Below are 19,304 nucleotides of genomic sequence, written 5' to 3'. Positions count from 1 at the left end.
CAAGCTGCCAGCACAGAGCCTGATCCGGGGCTCAAACCTACGAACTGTAAGATCATGACCTGAGCCGAAGTTGGACACTTAATAGACTGAGCCACCCAGACGCCCTAGGACAGGAACTTTCTAAAAAAGATTCAGTTAGTTCTTTTTAAGGGAAACAAGATCTTCCCTTTCATTCCCACCTCTCAGAAATTCCAGAATCTGTAACAGTCCAAAGTGACTCAAAATCACTCCAAACCAGCTCACTAATTTGATTCCAATGGGAGTTCATGGTCGTGTATCCACTACCACACATCTCCTAATGAAAGCATGAGATCTAAACTCAGAAGACCAAGATTCAAATCCCAGCTCTTTCATGTCTTGGCTACAAGACCTCACGCACATCACTTCACCTCAGTGGGGTCCCATTTTAAATCTATAAAACAGAATAGCCAACAAACAATAGGCATTCGATACATGTCAGGTAAGACTAATATTTAAACATTAAAAACTCATTACCCATCCTTCCAGGCTGTGTCTTTCCCATCATTCTTGGAGGTCTCTAAATTGGTTACCAACCCAGAAAGGCAGACTAACTCCAGAAATTAGCACTCAAATTGATTTCAGTGGCACCACAAAGATGTACGCCTTGAAGAGTAGTCTCCTCAAGGAAAAAAAAAAAAAACAAATTAGTGGGGCACCTGGCTGGCTCAGTCAGTAAAGCATGTGATTCTTTTTTTTTTTTTTTTTTTTTTTTCAGAACCCTCTTTAAGTATTTTACTGACAAAATGTAGAGCGTGCGATTCTTGATCTTAGGGTCATGACTTCAAGCCCCACTTTGGGCATGGAGCCTATGTAAAAAAAATAATAATTTTTTGAAAATAGCTTGTTGTTTTCAAAAGGATCTTTGAACGAAAAGTGAAAAGGAAAGAAAATCAAGTTCACCAAGATATACTACAATGCTTTGCTGTGTTTAAAATACCTAGTAGTGTAACAGTATAACCTGAGATTTTATTACAAAATTTAACTTCCTGCACGAAGCACTCCTCTTGGATATGTACCAACACTACTCCGTAAGTGACTTCGCCTAGTGTCTTAACTCTCAACACTGTCCACCTGCTAACCACTTCCACAAGTACCTCTTTCACCCAGGCTGGTCTCCAGAATTCCCTAACTGCCCCACACACTTTCCACTGGATTTCTATTAGACATGTTAAAATCAATGTCAACAAAATTGAGCCCCAGCCCCTGTTCCTCCTACAGTCTTCCCCTTTTCAGTTTAATGATAATTCCACATTCTATATCCACAACCCTTGTGGACTATACTTCAAAATATACCCAGGGCCTGACCACCTCTACCACCTCCATCTCTCCCACCCCGCCCTCCTTCGCTTGGATCATAGTGATAGCCTTGGAACTTGATTCCCCGCTTCTAGCTTTGCCCCTCTGTGCTCTTTCTCTGCACCATAACCAGACTGAGATAAAAAGCAAGATATGTCTTCTGCACTCCACTGCTCAAAACCCTCCAATGACCCCAACTCACTGAGTAAAAGCCACCATCCTTACCATAGGCCAAAAGGCCCTCCATGACCTGCTCATCTCTCCCATTGTCCCCAACACCTCTTTGACCTCACTCTTCTACTCCCCCTCACCCACACCCCTCCAGCCACCGTAGCCTCCTAGCTGGCCCACAAACCTACCGGCGGTGCTCCTTCTTAGGGCTACTCAACTCTGCCTGAAGCACTGACACAGCTCCTACCCTCAACTCCTTCAGATCGTTACTCAACAGTCACCTTCCCAGGAAGGCTTCTCTCTAAAGACTCTAAGGGAAACTGCAACCCCAGCCAACACTCCACACCACATGCCACTTCCCTCCTTCATTACAATATAATATGCACTTCATGTGGTTATCTTGTTTATTGTTCCTTGCCCCACTAAAATGTGAGATCCACAAGGGCAGAGATTTTTGCTTTTCTTGTGTATTATATTCCCAGTGTTTAGAATAGCACTGTCCAATATAATCTTTAATTTTCAAGAAAACACATTTTTAAGGTTTTTTTTTTTTTTTCGTTTTTATTTACTTTTGAGAGAGAGAGACAAAGAGCAAGAGAGCACAGGGGAGGTGCAGAAAGAGAGGGAGCAGAGGATCCGAAGCAGACTCTGCGCTTACAGCAGAGAGCCCGACACGGGGCTTGAACTCACAAACTGTGAGACCAACTGAGCCATCCAGGTGACCCACAAGGAAACACATTTTAAAAAGTAAGAAGAAACAGGTGAGGGGCAGCTGGGTGGCTCAGTCGGTTGAGCGTCCAACTTCAGCCCAGACCATGATCTCATGGCTTGTGAGTTCCAGCCCGACATTGGGCTCTGTGCTGACAGCTCAGAGCCTGGAGCCTGCTTCAGATTGTGTCTCCCTCTCTCTGCCCCTCCCCCACTCATGCTCTGTCTCTCTCTCTCTCTCTCTCTCTCTCAAGAATAAACATTAAAAAAAAGAAAAAGAAACAGGTGAAATTAATCCAATTACATTATTATATTTAACCCAATAAACTTAAAATGTTTTTGCATATAGTACATATTGATACTATATTAATAGTATGCTTGTTATAACATTAAAAAAAATCAATGACATACTTTTTTTTCATACTGACTCTTGAAAATCTGGTGTGTATTTTGTACTCATAGCATCTCTCTAGTACTCAACTATATTGGACAGTACAACTGTAGCACAGTGCCTGGCCCAGAGCAGCACTCACACATATTCCTTGAAAGACTGTTTTCCCAGGAAGAGGCATCTATGGCATAGTAGTTTTTTAAACGTCAACTGCATTCTACATTCACAATCTTTGGTGTGATATATATATTATTTTTTCCTTAAAATATTATACTTTTTACACTTGAAAAAATACTTTTAAAATACAACTTTATATTGCTTCTATAAATGAGAGAGAATAGGTCTAAAGCTAAAAGGCCTGGGCTTCAGTCCCTGCTCAGTCATTCATTCACTAGTCTGGGATGAATCTAAAGTATGGACTCCACCAAAACTGTTTCTTCATCTGTGGAACAGGGATAATACTGCCCTTCACAGGATCATGGTGAAAATTAAATGAGATGTTGATATAAGCTGTTTGTAACTGAGAAAGTCATCATTAAGTAAAAGAGACTAAGAAGCCAACCCAAGCTTTTTTCCTATGCCTATCATTTCCACATGGACCAATAATACAAAAAATGGCAAGGCAGTCTGACAAAAGAGCTAGGTCTCAAGTTCAAAAGCCTTGTCCTCCGCTTATAGCTATGTGACCTTTAGAAAGTCATGCATTCACCAAACGTTTACCAAGTGACTACAGGCACTAGGGTAGCAGCCAAACAAGATATGAACCCTACCCTTGAAGGATGTGCAGTCTAGGAGGAAGAAAGAGACGAGGAAACAAGAAAACAATAAATTGTTTTTAAAAATCAAGCCACTCTCTCTTAGGTCTGTTTGCTCATTATGAAATGGGAATAACACCTTCCCAACATAACCCAAAAGGCTGCTACAGAAGTTAATTTTTAAATGTTTGTCAAATACTTCAAAAACTTTAACTCACGTTTTTTGTTTTTTTATAATTTTGTAAATGTTTACTTATTTTTGAGAGAGAGAGTGAGAGCGCTAGCAGGGTAAAGGCAGAGAGACAGCCAGAGGGTCCAAAGCAGGCTCTGCGCTGACAGGAGAGAGCCAGATGGAGGCTTGAACTCAGAACTCTAAGATTGTGACCTGAGCTGAAGTCGGGCACTCAATGGAGTCACCCAGGCACCCCTTTAACTGTGAAGCATAGTCATTTTTTCCCCCTACTTGTAATCCAAAACGACTCTGGCTCCTGTGACTGTCCAGTTTGAACATTCACTCCAGTTATATCACATCCATGAAATTCATTTCACTTCGGCAAATTTTAGTAAGCATGCAGAAAAAAAGGATGAGCAGCTTTAACACAGGTATTTAATACTGAAATAATGATCCAGGTCACAATTCTAAGGAACACAACCCAGACCTCTCAGTTACCCTACCTACTTACAGTGTGTCAAGATAAGCAATCATAGGGTAAGGGAAACTGAATAATTTAAACTGAAGAAAGAGGAAAAGTCATAAAGCAGTAGAGACACTGTGTCCAAGATTTCTGCAGTGTTGCTGAGGTAATGCTGGGCTAGGTCGTGGTCAACAATTTAGGCTAAAAGCCATTTTATGGCCAGAGTAAAGTGCCCACACTCCTTTTTTAAGCCTCGAAGTTGATCAGATCTGGGAAAAACTCAAAGAAAGATGATCTGAAGGGCTAGGTTCCCAAGAAGTGGAACCCTACCCAACCAGGACAAAGTGGGTGTGACGAAAGCAAAATGATCAAGATTCTGTGATCCTTCCTGAAGTTTAAAAACTGAATGGGACCCAAATCAAAGTCTGGTGTAACAACCATTCCCAAAGAAGAAGGAAGGAAGAGACTCTCAGATGGGGTTCACACCGCATCTTCTTCCTGATTTCTCCTTTCCCTCCTTGTCATATTCTCAGGAGCCCCCTTCCAGCTCGGTCCCAAGTCGCCCCTTCCTCCAGTCCCGATCCCTCCACAAAGGTCACGCCTCTTCATCCCTGGCACCAAAGCTCCTTTGCCCCTTCCGGCAGGACCTGACGCCCGCCGCAACCCTGGCCGCCTCCGCGTCCACTTCTAAGAACCGCCGCGCGCGGCCCGCCGTGCGCCCACCCCGCTCGGGCGGGAGCCGGGACACCCCTCCTCGGAGGCCGGAACCGCCGCGCCAGGCCCCTCCCACAGGAAGCCGCCGCCCCCCGGCGCCCGGGCTGCACCGCCCGGCCCACCACGCGCGGCCCGCCGCCCGCCGCCCACCCCGCGCCCCCGGCCCGCCCGCGCGCCGAGCCCCCCGCGCCCATCGCGCCGGCGCTCGCTACCTGCCGCGGCCACAGAAGCGGCGCCCAACTCCGCTCCCACTTCCGCCTTCCACCGCCCGCACTCGGGCCGGGTCACGTGACCGCGCGCGGTCACCTGACCCGGAAGAGGCTGGCCAGAGCTGCAGGTGTGGGCAACCTAGGCAGGGCCTGGGTACATTTGTCCCGGAGTCGGCCTTCTTATCATTCCTGTGTTGGAAAGTGGAAGGGCTTCCACTCGCTAGCTGATCCCGGAGCAAGCAAATAAGTTGAAGGCTCACTGTGTGCCAGGCGCTTCATTCACTCCCGTCAACCTCGGAGGCGGGTCTGTCATTAGTTCCATTTTACAGGTGAGAGGAGGCCAATCAAGTCAACAAATATTTACTGAGCTCTTTAAGGTTACGCAGTAAATACAGACGCCCAGTTAAATTTGAATTTCAGATAAACTGCTATGCAATATATAGATATCCCCTAAATACTCCACGGGACATATTTATACATTATATAAATATGTCCACGGGACATATTTATACTAAAAAAAAGTGTTTTTTATCTGAAAATTTTAGTTGGGCATTTTGCATTTTTACTTGCTGTATCTGGCAACCCTATGCCTACCAGGTACCAGGCACCATTCTGGACTCTAGAAACGCAGAAGTAGTCTTTATGGAGCATCTGTTTTTGTGACATAAAGCAAAGGTAGGAAAGCTTCAAAAACCCCAGGCTGGGTCCATAAAGTGCCTCACCACACCAAACCAACCCCCGTTTCCTTAATCTACAAAGCAGACAGAATGTTATTAATTATAAAAAACATTTTAAATCAACAGTCTGTACTAATAGTATGGAGCTTCAGCTTTGACAGTTCAACAAAGACTCTAATTCTTCACTTTTAATCACTATTTATTTAAAATTAATACTATTTGGAGTGCCTGGGTGGCTCAGTCCGTTAAGTGTCTGACTCTTGATTTCAGTTCAGGTCATGATCTTAGAGTTTCGTGAGTTCCAGCTCCACATCAGGCAGTACAGAGCCTGCTTGAGATTCTCTCTCTCTCTCTCTCTCTCTCTCTCTCTCTCCCCCCCTCTGCCCCTCCCTCATTCACTCTGTCTCTGTCTCTCTCAAAGTGTATAAACTTAAAAAAAAGGGGCGCCTGGGTGGCTCAGTCGGTTGGGCGGCCGACTTCGGCTCAGGTCATGATCTCGCGGTCCGTGAGTTCGAGCCCCACATCAGGCTCTGTGCTGACAGCTCAGGGCCTGGAGCCTGTTTCAGATTCTGTGTCTCCCTCTCGCTGACCCTCCCCTGTTCATGCTCTGTCTCTCTCTGTCTCAAAAATAAATAAAACGTTAAAAAAAAAAAATTTAAAAAAAAAAAAAAACCTTTAAATAAATAAATGAAATACTAATCACATAATTAGCCTTAAGCACTACAAACTATCCTGTTATTTTGGAGTTTTTGAGTTTAGATGGATCCTATTATGCATGCAAATTAAATTCGTTGAGTACTTAGTCTCTACTGTTCCTATTCCCATTCCAAATCCAGGAGATGGCATTTCAAGGAGATACAGCCCTCTCTTGTAGAGACACAGGTTCTAAAGGTGCGATGATGAGAGAATTGGAAAGCAGGGGGCTGACACTCTCCAGGAGCCAAAGCATCGGTCCCCTGGCTCAAGCCTCTTTTGTTTTTGCAAATTGTCTGATAACAGCAAGCACATACAATGTAGTATTTGACATCCTGACAGGTCCTGCACCTGCAGTGTATTCCATACCGGGTCATGAGTACATCTGGTGCCAGACAAAACATTCTTATCCCAGGCCTGGCGCCTGTATGATGTCCTTCTGGAGAGAACGAGCAGTCCTGGCCACCTTCTGTCCTGGGAATGAAACTGCTTTCAGTTTCTTGGTGCTCTCTCCCTTTCCTTCAGGACATTCTTAGGGTGCCTCCGGCTTCTTGTTCCCCAACACTCTCATCCTATCTTGAGCCCTACATTAATTCCTATTAAAACTATTTATAAAACTATTTAAAACTTCTCTAGTTCCACTGAAGGGAGTTATACTAATTCTATTCCAGAGGAATTGGAAAAGGATTCCTTGACTTGGTGGTATTTAAGTAGATGTTCACTAAAAGAAAAGACCAGGCAAGCATGCTCACAATTGTGCATTAAAGGAGTAAAACCTGGGGCGCCTGGGTGGCTCAGTCAGTTGGGCATCCGACTTCGGCTCAGGTCATGATCTCTCGGTCCGTGAGTTTGAGCCCCGCATCGGGCTCTGGGCTGACAGCTCAGAGCCTGGAACCTGTTTCGGATTCTGTGTCTCCCTCTCTCTCTGACCCTCCTCTGCTCATGCTCTGTCTCTCTCTGTCTCAAAAATAAACAAATGTTAAAAAAAAATTTTTTTTTAATTAAATAAAGGAGTAAAACCTAATGAGTGTATGGTGATCTATGGGGCCTTACATGATCCCTCCTCACCTCATCTCCAATTACTCTTCCCCTCGGTACTCTGCTTCACCCACTCTGGCTTGGGGCTTTAGGACTGGATTTTCCCTTTGCCTGGAAAGCTCTTTCCCCTGGTAGTCAGATAGCTGACCCCTTCATCTCTCATCAAATGTTTGCTCAACTATCCCAGTGAAGCCTTTCCTGATCACCCTATTTAAATATGCAACCCATCTCTTACTCCCCCTCCTACCAGCCTCCTTCCTGCTTCATTTTTTTCTTCATATTTCTCCATACTTATCACTATCTGACATATATGAATATATGCATATATGTGTATGTACCATGTTTCCTACTACAAGAATTGTGAAGATAGGAGCCATCTCCCAGCTCCTAAAGCAGTGCTCGGCCCACAGAAGGTCTCTTTAAACTGCTGAGTGAATAGATTTCATCAACATTTATTGAGCTGTTGAACACATCGCTATAGATCCTACAGTATAGGAGATTTTTTTGAAAAGACATACCATAAATTCTGAAATGTTTTCATAAAAGTGTCCCTCAAAAGTTACAAATTAAATTGAAATGGTCATTTGAAGAAAAAGACCCCAAAACAGAGTCCCTGACTTCCAACCTACATTAAAAAGACACCCAATTAATTATAGTGCAAAGGAGGAATAATAACTGCTTATGGAACAACAGAACTAAAATGTCCTGAAGTATAAGGGTGCCCAGGTGGCTCCATTAGTTAAGCAGCTGACTTTGGCTCAGGTCACAATTTCTCACCTAGTGGGTTCAAGCCCTGTGTCAGGCTCAGTGCTGACAGCTCAGAGCCTGGAGCCTGCTTTGGATTCTATGTCTCCCTCCCACTCTGCTGCTCCCCTACTTGCACTCTGTCACTCTCTCTTTCTCTCAAAAAATGAATAAACATCAAAAAAATTAAAAAATAAAAAATGTCTTAAGTGTGATCAGAAAGAAAAGCTCAAATCTGTCCTTGGGGAAAAATCTGATCTGAGTGATCAGAGACTGCTTTATAGAGGGGTCCACTGACCTGCTTCTTAGAGACTAAGTAAGTAATGTTTGGTCAGCACAATTTTCTGGAAGAAAACAAAACGAGCAAAGACAGACAAAAAGTCTGTGAGACACTGCTAAGAGTATTCAAAGGAACTCTAGGATACTGAAGTATCACCAAAGTCAGGGAAGGAGAGACAATTCAGAAAGAGAAGATGGTCAGCGATGTCAAATTCTGCAGAGAAACAGAAAGCTGAGAAATAAAACCAAAATTTTTTTATGAACATTAGAAACAGCCTTCCACCATGTCATTTCAGGCAGGACAAGTAGGACAAAAGCCACTGGCTCTGGAGACTGAAGAGAACTTATGGTAAGAAAAACTGAGACAGATGTTTGGGGAAAGAAAGAGGATTTGGGCACCTGCGGAAGGGGACCTCCAGGGCACTGAAGGATTTTCGGAGGTAGGATGGATAAATTATAAAAAAGGAATAAGACTTAAGACTTGACAGAGAAAGCTTAAAATAAATCAATGTCGCTGAAGATGAATGACAGAAAACCCACTTTAACATTCTGCCAAAATTCTCCAGCATGAATTTATAACAGGCCAGATATCATAATTATGCAATCTCCGATTTAAGAAGGAATTTAGAAGTCATCTAATACTTCCTTTCAGTTCTATCCAGCAAGTAATTTTTCGCTAGTAAATTACAAGCCTTACTTAGGGAAGTGGGCAAGGACAGCAAAGACCCCTCTAATGAAGCAAGGGTAGGTAAGTAGCAGTCAGTAGAGCATAATGGATAAGAAAGTGGCTCAGGGTCGGTTTGTCCAGGTGTTCTTTTTGTTGTGGTGGTAGTTTTTCATCCGTTTGTTTTTTGGTAAGTAGCCTCCACGCCCAGAACCCTGAGATCGAGAGTCAGTCCCGGGTGTTACCAAATACTAGACTTGTTAGGTGGGACTAGCTGTAAAATAGTACCTATCTCTTAGGCTTGTTGTGATCATTAAATAATCTGTAGTTTATCTGTATTGATTTACTTGTAACAACGAGACTATATACAGGTTTTCCACTTAAGAGTAAAGGAGGCGCTAAAGGGGGGACGCAGAAACCGATCTCCTGAGGAGTAGGGCGGGTGGGGGAGGGGGGGGGGTCTCTCGAAGTTCGACCCCGCCCACACCTGGCTGGGCCGCTGGCGACGTCGCGCCTGCGTGCCGGTAGCCTTGAGCTCAGGGTATTCCTATGCCGCAGCCAGGAGGCGCCGCTAAATCATAACCGCTCCCCCGGGCTCCCAGAGGCCCTGACGGATGTAGGGGTGGAGCAGGCTCCGTGCGCAGGCGCGCTGAGGCCGCCTTCGGTCAAAATGGCGCCCGTGGAGCACGTTGTGGCCGACGCCGGGGCCTTCCTTCGCGACGCGGCTCTGCAGGTACAGGGAGGTACAGCGGAGACGAAGGGGTTTTGGGCTGGCGGCCCCTAAAGTAGTGCGGGAACCCGGGCGACGCGTTGCGTGGTGTGGACGCGTGCGAGCTGGGCGGGTCTCTCCGCAGGACATCGGGAAGAACATCTACACTATTCGGGATGTGGTGAACGAGATTCGGGACAAGGCCACACGCAGGCGGCTCGCCGTCTTGCCCTACGAGCTGCGTTTCAAGGAGCCCTTCCCGGAATACGTGCGGCTGGGTGAGTGCCTCTGCCCCGCTGTTGATAGCGAAGCTGGGTCCCACTCTACATTCTGGACCGACTCAGGTGTCAGTTGAGCTCTGGCTGTTTTATCAGCATTTGATTCAGAAATTGCACTTTTGGGGGGATTATGGGGGGAGAGCGGTTCTCTGGGTCAAGAGTCAGTCAGGCCTTGCCAGTTTCTAGGTATATACCTCTTAGTATCACTCAGACTATCTAGGCCTCAGTTGCTTGCTCTGTAAAATGGGGAAAATAATAGCACCAACCTCAGAGGGTGCTGTGAGCATTCAGTGAGGAATATGTCACTTCATATCTGACGCTTTGTAAACATTCAGATTTGTTTGGATTAAAAAATCAGAATCTTTAAATTTTTGTAACATTCATTTTTGGGAGAGCACACGTGGGGGAGGGGCAGAGAGAGGGAGCCACAGAATCTGAAAGAGGCTTCAGGCTCTGAACTGTTAGCACAGAGACTGTGCGGGCTGGGGCTCCAACTCACCAACCGTGAGATCATGACCTGAGCCAAAGTCTCAGGCTTAAGGACTGAGCCACCCAGACGCCCCCCAAAATAGGAATCCTTGTAAGTTACTTAGTCTTTCCGAGGAAGTACTTCATAGGATTTCGCTTAAGAATGAAATGAAAAGCTTTTAGCAGAGTGCCTCTTACATAGTAGGTACCCAGTAAGTTTTAGCTATTAATACCTGCTTTTTAGGAAACATGAGCAGTATTGTTATAAAGCAGAGTTGTCACAAAGCAGTCCAATAATTTTGTGTCCTCATAGACCACAACAGTTGTTGATTGAATTAATTTTTCATCCCATTTTGGAATGTGAATGCCTGCTCTATTAATCTGGATTGTTAGAATCAAAGAATTTTTGAGCTGAGAGTGAAGAGATCCTCTCTTCCAACATAATAAAGTTTAGAGAAGGAACTCTCATCATTTACAAACGTTATGCTTTCAGTGACTTCGTGTTAACTTTGTTCTCCTGTTCCTTCATCTGCATGAGATAAGGATGTCACAGTAAATCTAACTGGCATGAATTTTAGTGATAGAGAACACATGTCTCAACAATGAGTAGAATAAGACAAGAAAATGGATGCAAGTACTCAGAGGGTTTCCTTGGGATGCTGATTCTGAGTTCTTTTCTTACTTTCAGTATGGTTATTCAAGGTCATATGGCTTGTTGCTTCTAATGCAAGTTGGGACTCTCTTTACAGTGACTGAGTTTTCAAAGAAAACGGGAGACTATCCCAGCCTTTCTGCCACAGATATCCAAGTGCTGGCACTCACCTATCAGTTAGAAGCAGAATTTGTTGGGGTATCTCACCTAAAACAAGAACCAGAAAAGGTAAATCAGAAGGATTATTGGTTTTATTCCTTTTATTTTAAATTTTATTCTGGGAACTATCCCATATAACAGAAGTAGAGGGAATAGTATGGTGGACCCAGTGTCCCCATCAGTTGTCTCTGCACTTAACCAAGTCATGATCTATTAGATTTCATTTCTACTGACCCCCAGGCCTGAGTATTTTGAACTCAGACATTGTATTTCATCAATAGACATTTCACGGTGTGTCTTTAAAGATAAATATAAAGTGTGTCTATTTAAAAACAAAGAAACAAAAACAAAAAAACCCTACAAAATCCTTACATCTACACGAAATTAATAGTGTTTACATTTCCCAATTATTTTATAATTTTTTTTCAAAGTTTGTTTGGCTTAGGATCCAAATAAGATTCCTATATTACAGTTAGCAAATCTGTCTCAGTCTCTTTTACCTGTAGTTTTTAGTGAGGGATGGTTAAATTTGAAAAATGCAGAAATAGAGTAAAAATCAACTGTATTCTTGCTGTTGTTTTAAATAGATGTCTTTCCAGAAGCAAGAAGGAACTAGTGTGCCTGCCTTTTTTTTTTTTTTTTTTTTTTTTTTTTAAAGCTCTTGCCACCTTCAAATTCTAGGTTCCTGTTGTGCTTTTAGGGACTTACTTGCATTGGTTAAGGTTGAAGAGACTAATGGATTTGTGCCTGGGCCCTATTTGCTCTTCCCAGACCAGAAGATTTTAGAAGCTAAATAATACTATAATAATTAATTTCATGTAGTGTTGACTACGAATTGTTTTTTGTTTGTTTTTTAATTTTTAAGTAAACTCTCTTCCCAACGTGGGGCTCGAACTCACGACCCTGATATCAAGAGTCACATGCTCCACCAACTGAGCCAGCAGGCACCCCTAAGAATTTCTTGGTATTCTGTGCCTAAAATCATCAGAGCTGCTTTGAACTCCTATTACTGTACTAGTTAGAACGGTCGTCACTTGTTTTCAACCAGGTGTAGAGTCCTCTAATCCAAAGTCTAAAAATGATGTGTAAAACAGATTTGTGTGTGTCACCAGGATGTTTGGGGAAGATGGGGGTGAAGGGAATAGTTTTACATAAAGCTTGACTTTGTAACTGAGCACAGTGTGATGTGTTAGCTGGGTTTCCATTTGGCATCCATCAATTCATGATTCATAAAATTGCTCTTTTCCTGCAACCTTCAGCAGGAGTTAGAGTTTTTTTTTTTTTTTTTTTTTTTTTTTTTTAAGTAAGCTCTGTCCTCAATGTGGGGCTTGAACTCACAGCCCTGAGATCAAGTCTCATGCTCTGCTGACTGAGCCAGCCAGGTGCCCCAAGAGTTAGATATTTTGTATCAGAAGCTTTAAAACAGTGTATCTTTAAAAAAATAAAACAGTGTATTTTGACCCAGGAATTCTACTCTTAGGCATTTCTCGTAAGTATATAACTAAAAATACATGCAAGTTTTTTTTTAAATAATGGTGTTCATTACAGCTCTTTTTATAAGGATAAAAATGTTCTAAAATGATTATTTGGTACTAGTGGGATCCCTGAATAATTATGTTTTCCAATTTTCCAATAATTATGGGGAAAATATTTTGTTCTCTGTTTATTTTACCTTTTCTTCCATGTTGAATTTTCAAACTGTATTTCTCTGCTTAGAGCTGTCACTTTTCTTTTCTTTTTAAAGGTTAAAGTGAGCTCATCGAGTCAGCACCCAGAAACTCCTCTACACATTTCTGGTTTCCATCTGCCCTCAAAGGTGATTCCTTAGGCCACCTTCTCGTGCCCTCTTCTACATGTCCTATCTCCACAAATCATTTACAAGTGAGCCAGACTTCCCTAGACTAATATCCTGGTTTGTCCAGCCCTGCCTAATCTGACTTGAGTCATCTGTCATTTCATCTGTAAACTTCTCAGTTTTCAGGTTTTAACATTATTACTCTTTTAACCTCAGCCTAAACCCCCACGAGAAACACTCCAACATGGACACACAGCCGGTGAGCCGGAGAACCTGGAATTCAGTTCCTTCATGTTCTGGAGAAACCCTTTGCCTAATATCGATCGTGAACTGCAGGAGCTCCTGGTAAGGCCCCGATTTATGATCTCTGATGACAACCTGCCAACTCCTCCCTGCTGCTCCCGTGAACTGGGAATTTGTGAATTCTTTTGTTTCAGATTGACAAAGGTGATGACGTTCCGAGTGAGGAGGACGAGGAGGAAGAGAATGGATTTGAAGAAAGGAAAGACGAGGACAGTGATGACGATGGGGGTGGATGGATAACTCCCAGCAACATCAAGCAGATCCAGCGGGAGTTGGAGCAGTGTGCCGTCCCCAAGGACGTGCGGGTCGGCTGTGTCACTACAGACTTTGCCATGCAGGTGGGTGGATGGGCGTTGGCTGGCCCCACCCAGGCTTTACTGCATAACCTGATTTGGGCAGGGGTCTCTGGAGGTTCGGGGACATGTACACATCTAGTCTGTAATGCTTCTTTTCCTGGTTCTAGAAACGTTACCTGTGCTCTTTAATTATTTAGTTTTGTTTGGAGGCTAGAGAATCAATATAACAACAAAGTTTTTTTAGTGTTTACTATTCATGATATGTTGATGGCTCTCTTCCAGTATGTTAAATATTACACATTCAGTTAGGTACTTGGAAAAAGAGATTTCCAGCTATGAAAAGAGCGTATTTGCCTTTGACAAGATAAATGCCTCTGTTAAGAGCGATTGCTAATGAGTGGCCATTGATGTACGAGAGAAATCTAAATCTTTGTCCTAGTTTATATGTCTTGAGAGGCATTCTAAGCTTGCCTTTCCTTAGCAAAAGCCCTTTGTGAACCAAACCAGACTGTAACTGTCATTATACACAAGTTAAAAGAAAATTTGGCTTTGCAGAGTTGAGTGCTGCTCTAACTTGTTGGTTGCAGAACGTCCTGCTTCAGATGGGGCTGCACGTGCTGGCGGTGAACGGCATGCTGGTCCGCGAGGCCCGGAGCTACATCTTACGCTGCCATGGCTGTTTCAAGTACGTAGCTGAGAACCTGGACCCACTGCCTGAACTCTTTTCTTCCTGCCCTTTTTTTTTTTTTTCTTTTTTTCTAACATTTGAGACAGAGAACACGCACACAGGTGTGTACCTACTTGAGTGGGGGCGGGGCGGAGAGAGGGACTTCCAGGCAGGCTCCAGGCTCAGTGCTGACTTGGCGCTCTGTCGCACAGCCGCAAGATCATGACCTGAGCTGAAATGAAGGGTCAGATGCTTAACCTACTAAGCCATCCAAGCACCCCTCTTCCTGTCCTTTCTACTGATTTTCTGAAGGACACCCTTGTGTATAGGTTTTTCCTCTACCTTGTCATTCCTATGTGGGCTTGGTTCAGTCTCCATCAGAGCACCCATGGGACAGAGGGCACCTGTGACCTCCCATTTTAATATCTTAGTCATAGGATTAAGGGTGTGGATTCTGGAGCAAAGAGCTCTCCTTTTATAATAAGTACTAAAATGTTTATAGATGGAATGATGTTTGGGATTTGCCTTAAAATAATACACAAGTGGAAGAGTGGCTGGGGGTAGAACGGGACAGGATGGCCATGAACTGATAGTTGTTGAAGCTAGGTGAGGGGTACATGGTGGGGGGGGGGGTGTCATTGTACTTTTTGGTCTACTTTAGATATTCTGTTTTTAAAAAGGGAATAGACTAAGATTATACAGGTCCAGATTCAGGTTTTATCTCGCACTAGCTTTGTAAAAGTTGATGCTTCAGATTCTTACATAACATTGAAAAAGCTGATTGTCATGTAAGAGTGTGGTATCTAGAATGTATGAGCAAGTCCACTCAGTCACTCGGGTGAGCTGTTAGTTCACTGGCCATGCTCTTCTCTCCATTTCTTTTCTGGCTCTTGATTTGGCTCTTGGGGGTGGTGGGGTGGCCAGTGTTCTCTCTCAGGATCCCAGAGACCTGGTTGGAGTGGAAGAGACTGTACTGCAGCCTTGCTGGTGAAGTGTGGCCCTGGGATCTTACACTGTGGTTTCTTACAGCCCTTTCATAGATTCACTTAGATTTGGTGGCCATCATCTGGTGGAGCCCTTCAGTGCTGAGGCCTGCATGGAAGGTTTCTGAAGCAGCAGGGTGTCTCATTGGGTCCCTAGTGCTGTTCTGCTGAGAGTAAAGTTACCTGGAGACACCCTTGCTCGCCTGCAGGCTTCAAAACTCATGGCTTAGGGGCCCTGCCCTGCCACCACTGTGTGTAGGCTTGCCTATGGCGTGGTGAGCTACTCCTCAAAGCTGCTTGTGTATTCTTCTGAATCTTTAGTTTGAAGACGTACCAGGCTCAGGACAGGGTAAAGCTCGTTGCTTCATGAAACCTTATTTCCCCCATTGCCCTTTGTTACAAAACCCCATGTTCCTCCAGGTGAATTCTTAGCAGCTTTTAGAAATGTTCTCCATTCCTGTGAGGTTAGCCCCAGTGACTGGATAGTTTCTTACTCAGAATAATTAGTTCCCAGCACCTGTTGAGAGGTACTTGGTTTACTCTCGGAGACTTGCAGGTAAAGGATTCGGCGTCTCAGGAGAGTCACACAGTTTGTCTCCTGACCTTGGGGAACTGAGGGGGAATTCCTCAAGGACAGGTACGAGCACTGCCATCTGGTCCTTGACAGCGTCAACTTCTCTTGCCAAGGTCCCCTGTTGGGGCGTGAGTGGATAGGGGAGAGGCAGGGCCTCAGGGTCTGCCATCCACACCTAACCAACTGTAGCAGCTTTCCAGGGTTTCCTGTGGAATTCATTAATACGTTCTTGGCACCTCTGGAGCCACTTTCTGGCTTAAAACCCAGGCTAACACTTCGGGGCAAGGTACAAAGAGCTGTGGCAACTCACCCCTTTACAAAGTACGCTGATGTGGGGGTGCCTGGGTGCTTCAGTCTGCCGAGCATCTGACTTCATCTCAGGTCATGGTCTCACAGTTCGTGGGTTCAAGCCCCACGTCTGGTTTTGCACTGTTAGTGCGGAGCCTGCTTTGGATTCTCTGTCTCCATCTCTGCCCCTATTGCATGCATTCTCTCTCTCAAAAATAAACATTAAAAAATAGGAGCCTGGGTGGCTCAGTCCCAAGGATCCAGCTCTTGGTTTGGGATCAGGTCCTGATCTCACAGGTTCATTTGTTCAAGCCCCACATCAGGCTCCATGCTCATGGTGCAGGGCCTGCTTGGGATTCCCTTTCTCTGCCCCCTCCCCCAACTCACATGCTCTCTCTCTCTACATAAACTTGAACAAACAAACCTAAGTGTGGTGATATTAAGAGCACTGATTGTGAAGCCAGGTTCCCTTGGCTTACTATCTGCCACTTACTAGCTCTGACCTTGAGCAAGCTCCTTATCTTGCTTCAGTTTCCCCATCTATAAAATGGAGAGAACGTCAACTTCATAGGATTGTTGTGAAGTTCAACTTGTAGAATAACGCCTGGCAGTTGAGTAAGACTTCAGTGTCAATGTAAAAACATAAAAACATTCTGCTCCCTTTCCGTGTTTACTTACTTGCTGCGTGTGTCCTTTCATTCCCTTTTCCTCGGGTCGTGCAGCAGCAGTCTACTGGCAGCAGCAGCAGGAGGCCGAGCGGCCGTGGGCTGTGGTGTGTAGGGTGCTGCTCAGCTTTGCCCCATGTTTTTTTGTTTCCTCCTCTGACCCCTGTGACTCACCTTGTGCTCTGGGGAAGGGGTTTGCTGCTTGTGGCTTCAGCATGCAGCCTTTCCTTTTATGTCTTCAGGACGACATCTGACATGAGCCGAGTGTTCTGTTCACATTGTGGAAACAAGACCCTGAAGAAGGTGTCTGTGACCGTCAGCGATGATGGAACCCTGCACATGCACTTTTCCCGCAACCCCAAGGTGCTGAATCCTCGGGGCCTCCGGGTGAGTGGCCTGTCTCCTGCTCCCCCAGCAGCAGGGCCTGCGGTTGGAAAACCAAGACCTCTTAAGCACGAGGATCCAAGTGAACAGAGAGGACCAAGAAAACCTCAGCATTTCAGTGTCCCAATTATTCACTGACCACTTTCTTACTTTTTGGCATAAGATGTTCTGGCCCTTGTCTCACGCTGTCCCTGCTCCAGAGTCAGCCATTTCTCTACGGAACTCTGATTGTTGAAGGGTGGTTTTTAGAGACAAAGAGCTGACCGAGCACGGGGCGGGCTCATTGCGCTAGGGGATCATAGATTTCTCAGCCCACACTGGACAGAGATTGTAGGTCTGCATATGTGTATAAAGGTACACATGAGTATTTACTATTACCTGTCTGTATTATAAGTTTATAAACTTCAGTTTCAACCCCACAGAGTTCATTCTAGCCCTCCCTCTTATCCTTACACCATTTTGTATAATAATTTATTTGCTCAATCCTAAAATACAGTTTCAGAATTACTAATCCACACCACTAGGAAAATGGTAGCTGCTAACTAGAGTTCTGTGCTTATAGGCAGTTCTTCCTGTCACTAGCGGAGGGTATGTAGTCCAAATACTGCATTGGGTTTTTCCCCCTGGGAGTTGAGGTCGGGGTGAGGTGGGAAGATGCAGGTCATGTGCTTATTAGCACATAGTAGCAGTGACCGGTACACTCCAGAGCTGTCAGTAAACTTGACCTTAACAGGATCAGACGTGTTTGCATATGGTTCCCTGTCCTTCTAATGGCTTTTCCTCTTCTTGTTCACAGTATTCACTTCCCATGCCCAAAGGGGGCAAATACGCCATCAACCCCCATCTGACCGAGGACCAGCGCTTCCCTCAGCTGAGACTCTCCCGAAAGGCCAGGCAGAAAACCGACGTGTTTGCCCCTGACTACATAGCTGGGGTATCTCCCTTTGCAGAGAATGACATCTCCAGCCGGTCGGCGACCCTGCAGATCCGAGACAGCACCTTGGGAGCCGGGAGGAGACGGTTAAATCCCAATGCTTCCAGAAAGAAGTTTGTGAAGAAGAGGTGAAGTGCAAGTTCCTGGGGCAGACAGGATCGCCGCTGCAGCTGCTGAGGTGCTCGAGTGCCTCATTTCCCTGGCTGTCCAGCTCCAGAACCATCTGGATGCAAACAGCAGGACTGACCTACACAGTGTTGTTTCCTGACCCTCAGGGATGGGTCGGGTCGGGTTTGTGGTGACACTGGGCTGTCCCTTGGCCTGTGAGCATCCGGAGAGCTGGGATTCCTGCTGTGCTGAGGGGAGTTTGATGAAAACACAAGCAACGGTGCCATGGAGCACATCTTCAACTTCCAAAGAAAGGAACTTCCAAGTTTATTATTTCTCTAATAAACATGGTTACAAGCTTTGGTGCCTTTGATTAAGTAGGCCAAATGTTTGCTTCTTAGGTAATTTGAAGGCTAACACTTAAGCTGTATACCCAGTATCAAACATTTAGATTTATTTTTTTGCAAGAAAATGGACTAAATTTGCTACAATAAAACTAAGAGCTTTCTCTTACTCAGAAGCACTGTAGTCATTCAAGAGAATTCAGTACAGTGAGCTGCTAGAAGCTACCACCCACATTCACTTTGTCTTGTTTACTTTTGCTCTTCGAGTGCACTGAGTATCTCCCAGGGAAAGGATGTTCTTTTGCATAAATTCAAGAACTTTACCACTGATACATTACTATTACTGATGTGAAACATAACTCACATTTTTCCAATTGTTACATCGTCCATATCATTTTTCCCCAGTTGACATTTTTAATAATACAAACTAGGTTTTAAAATGTCCCTCCATTTGAGTTGGACAGATTGTCTCCTAAATTTGCCTGAGGGGATGCACTTTGGGCAGGAATGTTCCATGAGCAATAGGTACCCAGGGCATCATGCTAAGTCACGTTCACTTTGAATACTTGGTACTGAATATAAGATGTTTTCCAAGTTCTTTATATTGACAGTGTATGTGCAAAGTACTATCTTTAAAAGCTCCTTACTTAGGTTTTTTCTTGTATGGTTAACTTACCCATTTGGCATATAGTTAAATTGAAT

The 19,304-nt window shown here is 44.6% G+C and overlaps 2 protein-coding genes across 2 annotated transcripts in view; one reads left to right on the top strand and one right to left on the bottom strand.

Moving 5' to 3' along the window:
• Nucleotides 1-5,013, bottom strand: part of WWP2 (WW domain containing E3 ubiquitin protein ligase 2) — a 151,288-nt gene extending 146,275 nt beyond the window's left edge. Inside the window, exon 1 of the mRNA XM_078438935.1 lies at nt 4,904-5,013. The gene's annotated coding sequence lies outside the window, so the exon portion shown is untranslated. The remainder of the gene's footprint in view (nt 1-4,903) is intronic.
• A 4,546-nt stretch (nt 5,014-9,559) lies between these two features.
• Nucleotides 9,560-18,771, top strand: NOB1 (NIN1 (RPN12) binding protein 1 homolog). The gene is made up of 9 exons (XM_060650302.2): nt 9,560-9,728; nt 9,850-9,982; nt 11,200-11,330; nt 13,006-13,077; nt 13,273-13,401; nt 13,494-13,697; nt 14,243-14,340; nt 17,075-17,219; nt 18,013-18,771. The coding sequence occupies exons 1-9, from the start codon at nt 9,666-9,668 to the stop codon at nt 18,280-18,282; spliced, it is 1,245 nt and encodes a 414-aa protein (XP_060506285.1). The 5' UTR covers nt 9,560-9,665; the 3' UTR covers nt 18,283-18,771.
• The last annotated feature ends 533 nt before the right edge of the window (nt 18,772-19,304 follow it).

This window comes from Panthera onca, chromosome E2, assembly GCF_046562875.1.
Source record: "Panthera onca isolate mPanOnc1 chromosome E2, mPanOnc1 haplotype 2, whole genome shotgun sequence".
Lineage (NCBI taxonomy): Eukaryota > Metazoa > Chordata > Mammalia > Carnivora > Felidae > Panthera > Panthera onca.
This window is presented reverse-complemented; position numbering and strand designations above follow the sequence as displayed.

Excerpts from the sequence above, each read along its gene's own strand:
- NOB1 (XM_060650302.2), top strand. The coding sequence starts at position 9,666 with ATGGCGCCCGTGGAGCACGTTGTGGCCGACGCCGGGGCCTTCCTTCGC. Across the intron at positions 9,983-11,199 it reads CCCGGAATACGTGCGGCTGG|TGACTGAGTTTTCAAAGAAA; the intron begins GTGAGTGCCTCT and ends CTCTCTTTACAG. Across the intron at positions 11,331-13,005 it reads TAAAACAAGAACCAGAAAAG|GTTAAAGTGAGCTCATCGAG; the intron begins GTAAATCAGAAG and ends TTCTTTTTAAAG.